This window comes from Marmota monax, unplaced genomic scaffold (genome assembly GCF_021218885.2).
Source record: "Marmota monax isolate L192 unplaced genomic scaffold, Marmota_monax_Labrador192_F-V1.1 WCK01_AAM20220418_F8-fsc00073, whole genome shotgun sequence".
In the NCBI taxonomy this organism is placed as follows: domain Eukaryota; kingdom Metazoa; phylum Chordata; class Mammalia; order Rodentia; family Sciuridae; genus Marmota; species Marmota monax.
Genome location: NW_026692846.1, coordinates 1,441,332 through 1,457,792, shown reverse-complemented (window position 1 = coordinate 1,457,792; position 16,461 = coordinate 1,441,332). Strand labels below are relative to the sequence as shown.

The 16,461-nt window shown below is 53.1% G+C and overlaps 1 protein-coding gene and 1 long non-coding RNA gene across 11 annotated transcripts; one reads left to right on the top strand and one right to left on the bottom strand.

The window, feature by feature from the left end:
- The first annotated feature begins 231 nt into the window (after positions 1 to 231).
- Zfp41 (ZFP41 zinc finger protein) lies at positions 232 to 13,498 on the top strand. Of its 10 annotated transcripts, none has more exons than XM_046449051.2 (5): positions 232 to 563; positions 2,343 to 2,419; positions 3,745 to 5,274; positions 7,810 to 7,931; positions 12,039 to 13,498. In XM_046449051.2, the coding sequence occupies exon 3, from the start codon at positions 3,883 to 3,885 to the stop codon at positions 4,465 to 4,467; it is 585 nt and encodes a 194-aa protein (XP_046305007.1). In that variant the 5' UTR covers positions 232 to 563; positions 2,343 to 2,419; positions 3,745 to 3,882; the 3' UTR covers positions 4,468 to 5,274; positions 7,810 to 7,931; positions 12,039 to 13,498. The 10 variants fall into 10 exon arrangements, with proteins under 10 accessions (XP_046305007.1, XP_046305010.1, XP_046305006.1 ...); XM_046449054.2 differs by having other exon boundaries at positions 3,731 to 5,274; XM_046449050.2 differs by having other exon boundaries at positions 232 to 684.
- Positions 13,499 to 14,645: 1,147 nt separating this feature from the next.
- LOC124095761 (uncharacterized) lies at positions 14,646 to 16,453 on the bottom strand. Its single transcript, XR_006852596.2, has 2 exons — positions 15,941 to 16,453; positions 14,646 to 15,214 (listed from the first exon to the last, which is right to left on the bottom strand). It is a non-coding gene; the product is annotated as an uncharacterized LOC124095761 (long non-coding RNA).
- Positions 16,454 to 16,461: the final 8 nt, after the last annotated feature.

Here is a 16,461-nt window from a genome sequence, read left to right as displayed (position 1 = left end):
GCAGCTGGGCCTCCTAGGGAAGAGGCTCACTGACCTCCCAGGGCTGGAGGCGCGAAGTCCCAACAGCTCAGACTCTGAGCACAGCGAGGGGAAAGTCGGGAAGGGCGGGGGCAGCGACGCGGGCGGGGCGGGCGAGAGGCCCAGGGCAGGGGGGAGGCGCGGCGCGCGTCCGGGGCCCGCAGAGGAGGGGCGCCGCCTACCGACTTCCCGGCAGCCTTCCAGGCTCTGTGCGGGGGAAACGGCACCGCCCTCACTGAGCCGCGCGTCAGCACCGAGAAGCCGCGTGACGTCCTAGAGCGGCGCCGGAAGAAGCGGGACCAGGGTGGGGCGGAACACGGCGTAGCACCACCGAGAGTCCGTGCGACGGCCTAGAGCAGCACCGGAAGGGGCGTGTCGGCGGGAGAGCGGAGGGCGCGTCTTCCTGCGGGCTCCTCACGCTGGTGCGGTGGGAGAGGCGGGCCGGGTCCGGGCGGCGGTGCTCTCTGGCCGCCCGCCCCCAGCTGGGCTCGGCGGGGCGTCTGCTCCTCTGGGCGGAGGCGCTCGCCACCCTTGGGCTCCACCAGGTATCTCCTGCATTCGCGCGCGGCGGAACGGGCAGCAGGAAGGCCGGGCTCGCGCTCGGGCGCTGGCGTCGGAGGGCCAGCTGCGGAGGCCTGCGGCAGGCTTGAGGGTCCGGCTGGCCAGGTGGGAGCCCGTCCATCCAGGGCTCTCCAGCCCGCGAAGGGGCCAGTCTCCGTGGTTCCAGGTTCCCCAAGGCAGGGCCGGGGGGACAGGCTTCCAGAGAGGACCTCCTGCTGCTGGGTGCTCAGAGCTTGGAGAAGCCTCATCAGAGAGGTAAAAGAGCCACCCCGAAGTTGCACAGCAGGCCAGGGAGCAGCAGCAAGGCTGATGTGGACTGAGTGGATAACTGCTTGTGTCCACAGGCCGGTAAAGTGAGAGATTCCGTTTTTAATGGTTATTTTATGTCATGTCATAGGGAGCCACTTCAGAAAATTCAAATCCACCAGAACTTTACTTACCTGGCCAGGGACTGTCACCCACCCGTAGAGACTGAAGCTCTGTGGGAGAACAGAATTTCCTGGCCTGTGTCTTGGGAATTTAAGGATGAAAAACACAGCTCAGGGGCTTTTCTCAGCATCATACAAGCAAGCCAATCATAGATGCTAAGACAGTAGTTACCTGCGAGCCCTAAGCAGGACTGGAATTTTCCAGTTAGCAAGCAAGCAAGTTAGAGAAGCTAAGAAGCAGCTTGCAACTCAGTTAACTGCATCTTGGGTCTGAGCAGGTGTTAGACAACCATATTCTGAGTCGGAGCAGGTGGTTAATGGGGGCAAGAATCTACTTCAAAGTCTTGGGTCACCAAGACCACCGTGTCCTGGGTTGAGTACATTTTGTGGGGTATAAAATACAGAAAAAAGTATATTATGAGAAAACAGCTTTCATTTCAGTTTTTCAGAAACAGCTCTTGTAACAGTTTTTTAATAGAAGGTAGTAAAATGGAGGCCTAGGCCTATGACAGTTCTTGCTTTATAATGGTCTTTTCTCAATTCTAAAAATCTTGTGTCCACCATCTATATTTTTAACTAATCTATAACCTATAACTTACACTTTTATTGATTGTATTTATCAGTTCACACTAGTCAGTGTGGACACAGGTAGAGAAGTGAGCAAACCTAGTCCCTGCCTTCATGCCTGCCCCTGGAGGGCCAAGGACACCATCATAAAAAGTATTCTGAGCATGTCAGTGACAGGGACTGGGGACAGAGACACAGCCCTACCCTCAAAACCCCTGCCTCCTAAGGAGGCTTGCACACCATGATGAGCCACCTGAGAAGGGAACACTGCTGTGGAGCTCAGGACTTCACACTTGTCCTAGAGAGTAGTCTCCTGTGGGGCACACGGTGTGTTCTAACAGTTCCTGGGTCACCCGCTTCCTACTAGTACCTGGCCTCAAAGTGCCCGAGGGCTTGGAGCCTCTGAGAGCACCCCTGCTCTTCCTAGAAGAGTGGTGCCGCATTCCCAAAGCCTCCGCCAGCACATAGGACTGCTTCACCTACAGCTCCATCTCCCACCAGACCTGAACCGTCTTCTCCCAGAAGTCGTCTCCAGGCAGAGCCCACAGAAAGGGGTGTTGGCCTGTAGCTGAATCATCTAAACGTTTCATTTGGGAAACTGCACTCTCAAACTCCTTGTGAGGTAGAACTCTGGTCACTTGGGGCCACTTCCCCTCATGGAGGGAAGGCCAAACATCCCTTCCCGACTTAGCAAAGAGAATTCAAAGGATTTATATTAAAATATTTCACTTAGATGTGTGTTTCCCTTCCGTTTCCTGTTCACACTAGACCCCAGCTTCAGACTCCAGCCTGGTTGACCCGTACAAATAGGTGGAATATTGTTACATGGAGCACCACATTTTGAGGTAAGAGAATGTCCTAGTGGGCGAGAGTGACCATCCTGGGACTCTGACACTTTGCCAAGAACACTGTCTGCGAGAGTGGTTCCAGGAGCCAGGTAGTCCACCCTCCTTGGAGCTGCAAGCAGAAGGGTGCTCCCCGTATCTTATGGGGCTATCTTTTACCAGCATCTGAACGGGCCTGATGTTTTTCAGGGTGTTGTGCTGGAATCCATCAGTTAGTACTTAGAGGCAAAACAATACACAGAAGAAATGGAACAGGATTTTTTTTTTTAAGGGATTGAACCCAAGAGCAGGATTCTTAACAAATGAAAAGGTGCAGCTGACTCTTAAGAGACCTGGACCTTGCCTGTTACTCCTCTGGCTCTGGTTGACTAACTCTCGTGTGAACTGGTGCTGAGGTTGGGATTCTGTCACGCGGACTTGTGGATGGGAATTCAGGTCTTCTCCCCGAGCGGTCCTTGCAAGAGGCTGACATTTCTATAGGACAGTGTCCGGACCATGCAAGCACAGGCCTACTTGGTAGTTAGCTGCAGCTTTGGCCCCAAGTCTGAATGAGAAAAGCCAGTTGCTCAGGCAAGACGGCCGTGGGGGAGTCACCAGAGCAGTACCACGGCTGCCACCCCTCCTAAGAGGCCCAGTGGACGGCGGCAGAGATCAGACAGTGTGCTCCGGAAGTGATATCGTTCAATTTTTTAGACTTTCAGCACAGTTTACGACGTACTTCCATGTCCAGGAGCTTTTCCAAAGCCCTGGAAGAAACTGTATAAACTAGAAACATTATACATTTGGTTAAAGACGAGAGTGATTTGAGGGAAAAGGTGTGTGGGACTCTTGAGAAGGAGCCACTGAAGGCGAAGGGCCCTCCTTGTGCAGACCTCCAGGGGCAGGAAGGATGGTGGGTGCTTGGGACACTAGAGCCAGCTGGTAAGAGGAGGGAGACGTGAGGGCCGGGGTGCGGAAGCCTTGGTAGTACAAGTGGAAGCCTTTGGGGATTTGAGCGGGGATAGGTGTGCGATTTGCTGGCTGCTGTGGGCCAAGGGGGTAACCCACGTTTCACCCAGCTCAGCACTAAGATGTGGGTGATGGAGGCACCCCTCAGAAGCCCCTATTCCAGAGCATGCCCACTGATCCCAGTGTGAAAGGGACAGTTAGGGAAGTGGAGAAAAGAAAGCCACGTGGTGGCCATTCATTCCTGGTGCACACAGAACCCTGCTGGACACTTGAAATCCCTGCCCCAGCAAGAGGAGGGAGCCGGGGACGGGTGAGATGAGGTGGGAGCTCGTAGCACCAAAAGCACCTTGATCTGCTATTCAGTCTTGCCCTTTCAGCCACAGAGCAGCCAGCGGTGCTGTCTTCCCCGCACAGAGCCTCAGCCACGCGCAGCGGGAAGCTGCCTCGAGGGGCGTGGTGTCAGGAGGAGGAGCTGGGAGCCCTCAGCTTCCAGGGTGCCTTCTCCCAGGATCAGCATGGAGAAGCCTGCAGGCAGGAAAAGGAGAACCCAGGCCCCAGAGGCAGAGGCAGATGTGCAGAAGGCCACTCTGAAAGGAGAGAAAGCATCTGGTGGCAAGAGACCCGCAGCACCCAGAGAGCACCACAAGGAGCCAAGTCTGAGCCCTGAAGACGAGGCACAGCTCTTTGATGCCTTCGACGCCTCGTTTAAAGATGACTTTGAGGGTGTCCCTGTGTTCATTCCTTTTCAGAGAAGGAAACCCTATGAATGCAGTGAGTGCGGACGAATCTTTAAGCACAAGACGGATCACATTCGCCATCAGAGAGTTCACACTGGGGAGAAGCCCTTTAAGTGTGATCAGTGTGGGAAAACGTTCCGGCACAGCTCTGACGTCACCAAACATCAGAGGATCCACACTGGGGAGAAGCCGTTTAAGTGTGGGGAGTGTGGGAAAGCCTTCAACTGTGGCTCCAACCTCCTGAAACACCAGAAAACCCATACCGGAGAGAAGCCATATGAATGCCAAGAGTGTGGGAAAGCCTTTGCCTACAGCTCCTGTCTTATCCGGCACCGGAAACGCCACCCACGGAAGAAGCATTGAGTGGGGGTGGCCTTCAGGTCACAGAGTTCCTGCTGGGGCACCAGGGCTCCCTCATGCAGCATCCGGTGAGGCCTGGGCCCTGTGCTGTGTGCTGTGCGTGCCTCTGGCTACCATCCCTGTCGTCACCAGAAGAATCCACCCATCAGTGTGAGTTGGCAAGAGGCCTTTCTGCATCAAGCTACAGTGGTGGCACGGAAGCTGCTCGAGGCTCCTTGCAGCCACAGCCATTTTCCATGCTGCTCTATGCTGCTCAGTGCTCAACACAGAACAAACCAGCCTGTCACCTGCCATCCATGGGACACCTGAGGACACCCCTGGGTTCAGTCCCCAGTAGGAGTGGCATTCGTAGTTGGTGAAGGCTGATGGCTCCTGAGTGGCCCTGCCTATAGTGTCCACTCCACTCTGGTCCTGTTACTAACACCTTGAAGACTCCATCTGTGGATGCTCAGCCCCTTGGATCCCTGAGTTTAGTCCCAGGAACTGAGCAGGCACCTGGGACCCCAAGCTGGATAGCACTGGTCTGTGACCAGCTCTGGCTTCTTTACTAGGGTACCAGGCCCCAAGTTCAGCCCCGTCCCTGGAACTGAGCCGCACCTGTGCTCTCCCACCCAGCCGCCACCCCAGATGGACAACCTGACTTACCCAGACCGACCCGTCAGACATGGGCTCCTCGGCTCCTGAGTGCTGCCGCCTTGGGAGATTCCTGCCCTGGCCGTGTGCTAGGCCCCCAGGGTGCTACCTGCAGCTTCCATCCACTTGACCTTCAGACATGGTGGTGGCCCTGCCCCCTTGGTGGCCTCCACTCAGGTTAGTTCCAGTTCCCTGCCTCTCCCCAAGTCTGTCAAGTCCGCGTGGCTGTGCTGGCCCTTTGTATCCCAAGAGTGATTTGGATGGGACTCTGTGCTCTTGGGGACTGGCTTGTAGGAGGGCAGCAGAGCAGTGCCAGCCAGGAAGCAGGACAGCTTTTTACTGGGAGAATGCTGGCACCCATGTTTTCAACTGGGAGTAAAGACTGATAATGGCCTAATAGAGTGTTGTGGAGACTCGACCCTGAAAAAAAGCTTCCCAGCCAGAGCTGAAGATAGTGTGTCATTCAAGCAGTCACAGAAAGCAAGGGACACCACCCCAAATGATTGAGAGTGGTCCTATTCCCAGTGCAAATATTTTGCCAGGTGAACAGCTTTTACTCTCTGAATCCCCTAGGAGCTGTGACGCTCAGTGCCACTGCATGACCAGGTGTCCCCTGAGGCAGCCTCCCAGCCAGATTGGCCACATTAGTATCACAGGCATCACCACCCTTGCAGAGTGGCCTGCCACTCTCAACACACTTCCAGTCCCTGTGCTCAGTTCTACTTGAGAACACTGCACAGTGTACACAAAGCCTACTGCTTCCTGGCAGTGCATGCTGGCTGCCCAGTCAAGGAGCCCACTGTGATTGATGCTGGGGGCTGCAGTATGGCCAGCAGCTTCCCCATGCAGAGGCGGTGTGATTCCCCAGCTCTCAGTTTTCTGAAGGTTCACACTGAGTTCCTAGCACCAGACTCCCAGACTCCCTCTGCTTTACACACACACTAGCCTAGACATTAGGAAAAAAATTACCTAAATCAGCGGGGCACAGGGGCATGTGCCTAGAATCCCAGCTACTCAGGAGCCTGAAGAGGGAAGATCACAAGTTGAGGCCAGCCTGGGCAACCTAGTGAGACCTGTCTCAAAGTTGAAAGGGCTGGAATGCAGCTCAGTTGTGGAGCACCCCTGTGTTCAATCCCTAGTACCACCAAAGAACAATAATTCACCTAAATTCCAAAAACAAGTGAAGGCCTGACATAGGAGTTTAGCTTATGGCCCAGTTAATCTATAATGGCAGGTCCTGGAGCCCAGCCTGTCACTTTCCCATGTCCATTTTTTGGTCTACAAGACAGCACCTCACAGACTCCTGGAATATTCTGAGGCCAGGCTCTCTGGGGCTTCACCCACTGCTCTTGGCCTGGAGTGCAGGGCAGCCATGGCCCACCTGGACAGCTAGCTCCTAGTGATGCAGGGGACATTGGCTGGTACTACCCCCACGGGACAGAGGATTTCAGGTGAAGAGCCTCCCATGCTGGGACCTCCTTCTGAGTTGTTCCTAGGGGCTGTCCTGCCCAGGCTGGGTCACCGCAGTCCCAAGAGGAAGCCCATAGTCTCAGAAGTGCAGATCTGATGAAGTGGAAGTATACAAAAGCAGGTGTCAGAGTTGGTGTAGGACACTTGTGTGCTCACCCTTCTGTAGCATGTGGTCCTCAGTTGGAAGAGTTGCCCACGTTGCTGGGATGTTTGAAGGCACTAGGTTGTCGAGCAGTGTTTGCCTCCTAGCCCACGTCTCAGTTCCTAAAGGTGAGAGGTTTTCAGAGTTCAGTATCATGGTGTCTGCAGCTTATATTCAGATGTTGAACTAAAACCAGTGCCAACAGCATGTGTGTTCATATTGAGCTGCAGAGCAGATTGGCCAGTGTTGATTCTGAGTGGCGAGGTCGGAGGTTGGCACATGTCTTCTGTGAAAGGCCAGAGAGCAACCATTCCTGGCTCCGCAGCACACAGTTATCAGGTGGTGCAGCCCAGTGTAGAGCGAACGAGCCAGACTGGGTGCGGGCCAGAGCCCGTGGACCAGGCAGTAGCTGTCACTTTCCCATTGTGGTACAGGGTTAGGGCACTGAACCCTCAAAGCTGGCAGACTTTTCCTTTGCAAACTTTCTATAGGTCTTAAAGTCCTTCAGAACTAGATGTTGGCCAGGAAGTTGGGAGACTTGGGTAGAGGACATGCATGGGAGCCAGAGAGTGGCCAAGAACATCTCAGTCTGTGTCCTCTGATGCTTGGTGTGCCAGGAGGAGGGTGACCTAGACATCACAGCAGTCTCGGTATTCACGTGCCCCCATTGGTTTATTTATTTATTTTTTTCCTCCTTTTGGTACTGGGGATTGAACCCTGGGCTGCTCTACCACTGAGCTACATCCCTAGCCCTTTTTATTTTATTTTGAGATAGGATCTCGCTAAGTTGCCCAGGCTGGACTTGAACTTGTGATCCTCCTGCCTCGGCCTCCCAGGTAATAGTGGGATTTTACACATGTGCCACCATGCCCAGCTGCTTTGTGTTTTGTTTGCAATAATTTCTCCCTGCTGTTATTGGGAAACATCACTTTTAATGAGTGCCTAATGATCTGTTGACTGAGAAAATCAAAGCTGACTTAATCATCTCCTAGCCTGGTCACACAGATTTGGGCTTAAATTGTTATAAATAATGCCATGAGAAAAAAATAAAAACTAACAAAAGAACAGTGATGGCATAGTAAGTGCTTTTTTCCACTTAGGACCTGTAGGTGGTGTCCCAGGTGCAGAGTTCCATGTTGCTGAGCACCTGCCCCTGGTCCGGGCCTTGAAGACACTGCAGCAGTGTGGACAGAGGGCTGCCCTGGCCACCAGCAGCTGACAGGTAGGTTCTTACTCTTGCCGGCTCACTGAGAGAGAAGAGGTGTATTGTAACCTAGTGTCCGTGGTCTCTGTGAAAGAAGGAGGTGCTAGAGAGCATACAGGCACTGGTTTGGCCCTAGACTACAGTGTGGGACCTGGAGTGTGTCACTCAAGCACCTTGCGCCTCATTCTCCAGTGTGAAATGGGGTGCTGATGGTGCTCAACCCCAGAGGGTCTCCAGAAATCAGTGATTTGATGCATGAAGGTCTAAGTACAGGGCTGGTTCATACTGAAGGTTAACAAATGCTAACTCTCAGCAAGGCGCAGTGGCACACATCTGTGAGACCAGCTACTCAGGAGGTTGAGGCAGGAGGATCACAAGATTAAGGCTAGCCTCTATCTCAAAAATTTAAATAAGGGTTTGGGATGTAGTTCAGTGGTAGAGCACCCCTAGGTTCAATCCCTGGTACCACCAAAGAAAGAAAAAAAGACTAGTCTTCTCACACATTTGTGTTCTTAAGTGCTCATTCACATGTGTGGAGGGGTGCCCTGCATGTTTCTCCCAAGAAAAGATGAGAGCAGAATTTTTAAAGATCACCATGGAGAAGAGCACATGGCAAGGTGGTTTTTTTTGTTTTTGTTTTTTAATACAGTTGGATTTTTATTTATTTATTGGGGGGGGATGCCAGGGATTGAACTTGGGGGCACTTGGCCACTGAGCCACATCCCCAGCCCTATTTTGTGTTTTATTTAGAGGCAGGGTCTCACCGAGTGGCTTAGCGTTTCACTTTTGCTGAGGCTGGCTTAGAACTCGTGATCCTCCTGCCTCAGCCTCCCGAGCCTCTGGGATTACAGGCCCTGCACCAACTCGCCCAGCAGATTTTTTTTTTTTTTTAATTATGGTTCATGGTTATGAGAAAAATCACCCACCCAACCCCAAATCAGTCAGCGTCCTCTCTTACCATCTTTCTGGCACAGACAGACAGGTGAGCTCATTTCCTTTTTTCTGAGGCAACCAGGACAACACCAAGCACCAAGACCAGGTGATGCAGGTGGACTCTGCTGTTTTGTTGTTTAAATGAAACTCACCGTCCAGGAAAAGAAATCCCTAATCGCCCAAGTCGAAGCCAAAACAGTGGAAGTGACAGGGCTCCTGGAGCTCAGTGCCCCTGAGAGCCACTGGGACAGCGGAGGCCTCAGAGGCCCCAGAGGCCACAGGGTGCTGGCGGGAGCAGAGCCAGGGCCAGTGAGCCAAAATCAGAAAGGGAGAATGAAGCCAGAGAGGCTAAGGGACTGAAGGGGGGCTGTGAGAGCGCGATTGGGGTCGGTGTGGCTGAGGGAGAGGACAGGTGAACCGTTGGTCGGGTCGTGGTTTGGATATGAGTTGACAGAGCTCATGTGTGTCAGCGCCAGTAGGCCTCAAGGTGAGTGGCTGTGACCTAATCAGCAGCGATCCATGATGGAGCCTCACTGGCAGGTGGGGCGGGCCGGGGTCCTGGAGCTGCCTCAGGGTTGTCGAGCAGAGCCTCTGCTGCCTGCTGCCCTCTTCCCAGCTGCGTCCCTCAGCCACACTCCTGCCGGCTTACCTCAGGCCCATGGAATGGACTCAGCCACCTACAGACTGACACCTTTCGAACCCTGAGCCCCAAAATAAACTTATTCCTCCGAAATTATTCTATTTTTAGTTGGGGATGGACACAACACCTTTTTTTTTTATTTATTTATTTAATGTAAAAATTTTTTTAGACATTGATGACCTTTATTTTATTCATTTACTTATGGGTGGTGCTGAGAATTGAACCCAGTGCCTCACACGTGCCAGGCAAGCGCCCTACCACTGAGCCACAGCCCTAGTCCCCAAAATCATTCTTGTGGGGTCTTTGGGTCACAGCAGTGAAAAAGCTACTAAAACAAGTAGTAAGAGGGGAGACAAGTTCAGATTTGAGAACACAAAAGATGAGAACCACCACATAGACCGCACACAGGCAGAAGCCCAGAGAAGCAGCCAGGCTCCGAAGACAGTGTACCAAGCCACTTGTGGAGGAGTCCCCCGCAGAGTCCCGTCACGCCCAAGGAGATGGTCAGTGGCTTACATTCTTCCCAAAAGAATCCAAATTCAGGAAACCCCAACTCCAGTTATACGCGATGGAAAAACGGGAAATAGTGGGGTACACACGTGTAATTCCAGCAACTTGGGAGGGTGAGGCAGAAGGATTGTGAGTTCAAGTCCAGCCTTAGTAAGACCCTGCCTGAAAATATGTAGTTGAGTGGGAGACAGACAGGAGCTGGAAGAAACATCCCTTTATTTTATGGGACAGATATAACTTTGAAATCCAAGTTACAGCTCTGTTTCTGTGTCACATACATAGACATAGAAATCCTAAACAAAACCCTAGCAAGCAAAGTTCAGTGGAACGTACAATGTAGCATGACCAAATCAGGTTTACTTCAGGAAGGCAGATTTTGTTCAAGGTTGATGTAGTGGGACTGGCAATGTAGCTCGATGGCAGAGTGCTTGCCTAGCATTTGTGAAGCCCAGCTTCTATCCCCAGTACTGCAAAAGAAAGAAAGAAACTCTGATCATCATGATTGACAGGTAATGTCACTGTGTACACAGAAATCTGAAAATCATCACAGAACTACTGGATTTATTAAGACTTTAGTAAGGTCATGTAGAAGATCAATGTTATAAAAGTTAGTTGAAATTAAGACCAAAGAGAATAGAAAGCAGAGGTGTAAATGGACATCACTGTATAATGTTGATAGCAGCATCATTTACAGCAACCTAGGAAAGATGTAAAAACAAAAGTGTGAGACTTACGTAGAAATTTTACATGTCCTTTAAGTAAATAATCTAAATAAATTAGGAAACTGTATCACAACACTGACAGTCCTAAAATTATAAAGACATTATCTCTCCCTCAAATTAATTTAGAATGCCAATCTAATTACGTTTCCAGCTAGGTTGTATGCAGAGCCCAAGTGATTCAGAATTGTGTGTGCAAGACGGCTGAAGAAGGGCCAGGTGGGGTCCTGGGGAACCTGCCCTGCCACAGCCAGAGCTTCTCAGCTTGGCAGCAATCAGGCGTGGGGACTCGGGGGGGGGCCTCACAGCAAAGGCAGGGCCTAGACCCAAAGCGTCCCCAGACCTTCGAGGTTAGCAAGAAGCAAGCACCTGTTGTGTCGGGACCCAACTGAAGCCTCTGGCTGACACCAGGTACTCACCCTGACTGCTGCTGCAGCAGGTGACACCTTCCCAACCAGGGGGCACTTTTTTTTTTTTTTTTTTTAGGAAAAGGCAAGTAGCAATTAGAAAGCAGACAGAAGACAGGCATTTCACAGAAAAAAAAAACGTGAACAGCTCATAAGTCTATGAAAAGATCTTGATCTCAATAAGGAATACAAGATGGGACGGCAGGGAGATAACAGATTCAATAAAATGTTTGAGTCTCCTCATCCACTCAGGAAACAAGATAAGCCAAGGAACTGTCTTCTGTACTGTTGGAGTGTCCCAAGGTCAACAACTTTGGGGAACAGTCTGATGTTTCCCTGCCAGTTGAAGGTCTGCACCCCATTAACCCAGAGACTTCACTTATTTATTGCCTCAGAGAAACTTTGTACATCTGCCCAAGGAGATGGTTGTAGCATGCAGTGGTGGTCACGGTGTGCTGTGTCACAACCTGGAAGTCCCCATGTGTCACTAGTGCTGCCGTGCAAGAGTTTCCATGGGCTCAGGGGCGTCCACAGGAACAAGGCAGCTGCAGGGTGCACTGGGACATGATCCTGGGCAGAGAAATTAATCCAGAAGCCGAGAGTGTGCTGTGGGGCTGTGAGTGGCAAAGCACAGGAGCGCTAGAGGTGCTGAGAATGGGCGGGGGTGGCTGTCAAGTCATTCCACTCCCAGCCCCAAGTCTTCGAAGCAGCAGGCGCTTCCTGCACGAGAGTGCCACCCGTCTGGACCCATGTTGCCCATCCCCCTTCGCCTTCTCTGAGCCCCTCCACCAGCTCCTAGCATCTCTACTCCCGCTTGGCAGCACCTCTGCTCGCTCAGTCGGCTTTCTCCCAGCCAAGGGACAAGGCAGGAACTCCACCTCTTCCCTTCACTCCTGTTATTTCTCATCCTTTCCAGGCCGCTGGAGAGGACCGTCCCAGCAAGGTGTCCTGAGGAAAGGACCCTGGAACCAACAGGCAAGACCCCGTGTTCCTGCATTCAGAGGGGAGTAGAGAGGACCAGTGTCCACATGCAGCTCCTCTGGCCATCCAGGCTGAGGCTTGTACAATAGAGAGGGCCTCTGGGGACATGTAGGAAGAAAGCCAGGCGGCGGGTAGGGACGAGCAGAGAGGCCCTGTCGACACAGCCGCTCCGCAGGGCTCTTGGTGCCCATACTGCACACCGCTCAGCCACATCAGGCAGCTGCCCACCAGGGACAGTCCTTGCTCGCTGTCAGCTGCCAGCCATTGCGGGGGCGCTCTTCATACCAACTCCATGCTCAGAACCCTCTGGACACCTGAGAAAAGTCCTGAGAGAAACGGGACAGTCCTTGAGCCATGTGACAGGGCTCCCTCACAGGAAAACGATCGACAAAAGCCAGGAGCTGGAGGAGCCCACCTAGGCAGTGCCACTATAACCATCACGTCCAGCAGGCAGCACCCATGCCAGGCCCTGTGGGGAAGCATGGCCTGCAGGTTGCAGCTAGGCCTTGCCCACAGAGAGGCTCTGCCAGGGACCCAACATCACGAATCCAGACCCGGTGTTCTGGTAGCTGCTTTTCTCTCCCTGAAGCCTTCTCTGGCACACAGGTGGGCAGGCTGGCCAGCAGCATGGCCTTGGCCTGTCTGCCTGCATTTTCTGACTCCCAGTTATACCTGGGCACCATTCCCTGTATCTCAGATCTGTCCCAGTTTGGGCACAAGATAAACTCATTTCCTTCCTGTGCCAGTGAGCTCAGACACCAAGACACTGTGGAGGAAGGCAGGACTGCGGGTGTGGGGAGAGCCAGGTGCTCGGGAGCATGGGGTAGGCTCCAGGTGAGGAGCTGGGCCCACACACTGCCGCTGTCTGCAGACAGCAGATGGCTCTGGGCCTGTGTTTGCCAGAGCCTCATACCTAGAACTTGGCCCCTGCCTCCTCCTGGTGTCCTCCTCCTGAACACCAGGTACGTGTTCAGCTCATGGAGGACAGGCAGGCCGTCCTCATCTTGGCTGCACCCCAGGACTTGTGCTTGTCTGTGGTGCAGCTCCAGCTGATGCCAAAGTGGCACAGGGAGAACCTCTGGGACCAGCAAGGGTCCCTGGGCTTCTGTAAGCAGCACCCATGCCAGGCCCTGTGCAGCCTCACCTCAGCCACCTGTGGGCTCATCTGAGTGTTTGCACCTCTTTGTTTTCCTGCATGTGGGACTCCTGGTGCAGCTGGAGGCAAGTATCATAGGACTCTTCTGTTCTGTCGGGGGCAACACCCTGTGCACCTTAGTGACCCATGTACTGCTGTTAACAGTCATGTTCTGGCCTCTTGTGCTGTGGCAGATACTCTCCCTAGTCCAATTTTTCCCACTATAATTTGTATTGTCCAAAAATTTAACTCTCCAGCTAGCCAGAGTCGCTCCACGTGTCTTCAACCTTGGGGTGAAACTGTTTGCGGCTTCTGTGACTCACTCTGTCCTTGGCTCCCTCCACCCTGAGGGCTGCCTTGCGGGGCCACCACAGCTCTGGTCACCAAGCCTGCCTGTCCCTGCTGCTCATGGACATGTGTCCTCCTGGAGTGGACGTCTGCCTCCAGCCCGTCTGCTGTGTTCCATTGTGCCTCCTGCAGTTTGGGGTGTGCTCAAGATTCCTTCAAGGAGGAGGCCACTGGCTTCCTCTCCAGGGAAAGTGAGGATGCCCCTTCCCAGGTCTCCCCAGTACAGGGTGGGACCCCAGCAGGCCACTGCCCCCAGTGAAAGTCTTTAGGATGCTCCCATTAACCAAACTCCTGAGAACCTGACACACACGAGAAAACGAATCACTGCCTTGTAATGGGATTGCCCCTTCCCAGAGACAGAATACCACCCGCCCTTCTGGCTCCAGGCAGCTGGGAGGGAGGCTAGTTGGAGTTTGGTCAGTTGTGCATCACCTGCAGTCAGGACTTCAGGGAAGCCTGGGAGGTGTTCTGGGCTCCCCCCTGGCACCCTGTCATCCCCAGCCCCCCTCCCTGAATTCCAGATAACATGCAGACCCATGTGTCCTTGCTCACACATCCTTCATTTTGGGCTATAGTTCTCAGCAAGGGGCAATTCTGACATCAGGGAACACTTGGCAATGTGGGGACAACTTTGTCAATGACTGGGAGGACCTGGTGGGTGAAGGGCAGGGATGCTACTGAGCATCCTGCGCATACAGGCCAGCCCCCAAGATGGCTAACAAGAGGTACATGTACCCCAAAGGACAGTGGGCCCCAGGGCCAGGAGCTGTGGCAGGCTGAGGGATAGTCCACAAGCCCACGCAGCAGCCAAGAGCAGCTGAGGTGTGTTTGGTTTGGGTACTAGGAGTTGAACCTAGGGTGCTTTATCACTGAGCTACAAACCCAACACTTTATTTTGACGTTCTCAGATTGGCCAGGCTGGCCTTGAACTTGATGATTCTCCTGCTTCGGCCTTTTAAGTCCTGGGATTCGCCAACATGTGCAGCCACACTCATCTCTCCTGCTCTTTTTCTTTTTGAGTAAAGGGCATTTTATTCAGTAAATAATGCAATTTGGATATTTACATTGATTATGAAACTTTACCAGTTCCAGGTTTATTTAACTGGCCAGAAAGGCAGCCAAGGTTTAGTGTCCCACTGAGAGAGCACACCAGGGGCCAGAGCCCGACTCAGCCTGCAGTGCCAACCTCGAAGTCACCACAGCTGCCCTGTCCAACCACTACTGCACTCCAGGGGGCCTGGTCGCCTGCTCCACCTTCTCCCCACCAGCAGTATTTGCCACCTCCAAAGTCAGTGTCCAGCTGGAGCCAGCACAGGCCTCCTAAGGCACGATGGGCAGCCCCCAGGACCACTGGGGTCAGGACCCCAGAGGAAGGGGTCCTGAAGTCTGTGTGACTTCAGCAGGACCAAGGAGGGGGACAATCAGTCTGCAGCCCACTCTCCTGCTCAGGAACTGAACCCACATGAGGATCTTGAGTTGTCCCAGGCTTGCTGTCCACCAGGGCCCTGGTGGTCCTGTTTAGAGGACTCCTCCTCCCCAGCTGCAGGTCAATCTCTCAGCTCTTGTCCTGGACACCACCTTGTCACAGGAGAGTAAGGAGCAGGAGCTCCAAACCTCAGTTCTGTGTCCTGGCGAAAGAAAATCTAAAGTCAGACATGAAAAGCTAAGCACAGGAATGTTATGAGTGATTCGTAAGTAGATAAAGATGGTGAACAAATGACCCTCCAGATTCTGGATATACCTTCTAAAAGGAGATGGTGAGGGCTGGGGTTGTGGCCCAACAGTAGAGCGCTTGCCTCACCCTGGGTTCGATCCTCACATACAAATAATTAATTAATAATAAAAAAAAAAAAAGGAGATGGTGATAATGCTCAGGTGTATGCCATAAGACAAAAGCCGAAATGGTGGAGATGGTCTTACTGCCTCTGCAGCGACTTTGCTCAAAAGGATGTTACAGGGGCTGGGGATGTGGCTCAAGTGGTAGCGTGCTCGCCTGGCATGCATGCGGCCCGGGTTCGATCCTCAGCACCACATACAAACAAAGATGTTGTGTCCGCCGAGAACTAAAAAGTAAATATTAAAAAAATTCAAAAAAAAGACTATATTTAAAAAAAGGATGCTACAAGAGGCAAGAGAGTATCAGCTTGTGTGCCAGCTAGAAAACACAAGGTGCCACTGCAGTCGCCAACTGCATGAAAAGCTGAACAAATGCAACAAGCTGACCCAAGCAGACAGAGCATGGGCGTGACATATAAAGGAATGGTGCCCAGAGAAATCCAAGGCAAGATTTCAGAGGCTAAATTGGACATAATCTCAGCCAAAGCCTGAAGATGAACAAGGTGAAATTGAAATACCTGTCCTGTAGGTGGGTGGCGCTGGTCCCAGTCGAGCTTGAACTCCAAATCTAGTTCTGGAGTCGGAAGAAAATTTTAAAGTCAGACACGAAAAGCCAAGCAAGAGGAATGTATTACGAGTGAAAGCTAAGAAGGGCTCGAGCAGAGAGCACCCCCAGGGCAGAGAGCGCCCGAGTCAACACTGCACTGCGGCTTCCCGTGCTTGCCCGGAGAGCTGGGGTCCACCGGTGCAGTCCTCGCCGTCAGCCGGTTAGCTCCTCCTGGGTGTCAGGCGGGGAGGTTTGGACCCTAGCTGGTCCTCTGCGGAACTGCCACGGCCACACCGCCTTCAGGGGCCTCCCGGAGAGTGGGCTGGGTGCTGGGCTCGGTGCGCTACGGAAGAGCCCCTCCTCACGAGTTACCGCGCTGCTCTCGAGCCGTCAGGGCAACTCGCAGTCCCCGCGACGCCGCCCAGCACCCCGCGTGCGCGCCTGCTCTCGCGGCGGGAGTCGAGGGGCCGCGGTGGGAAGGCCACCGAGGCG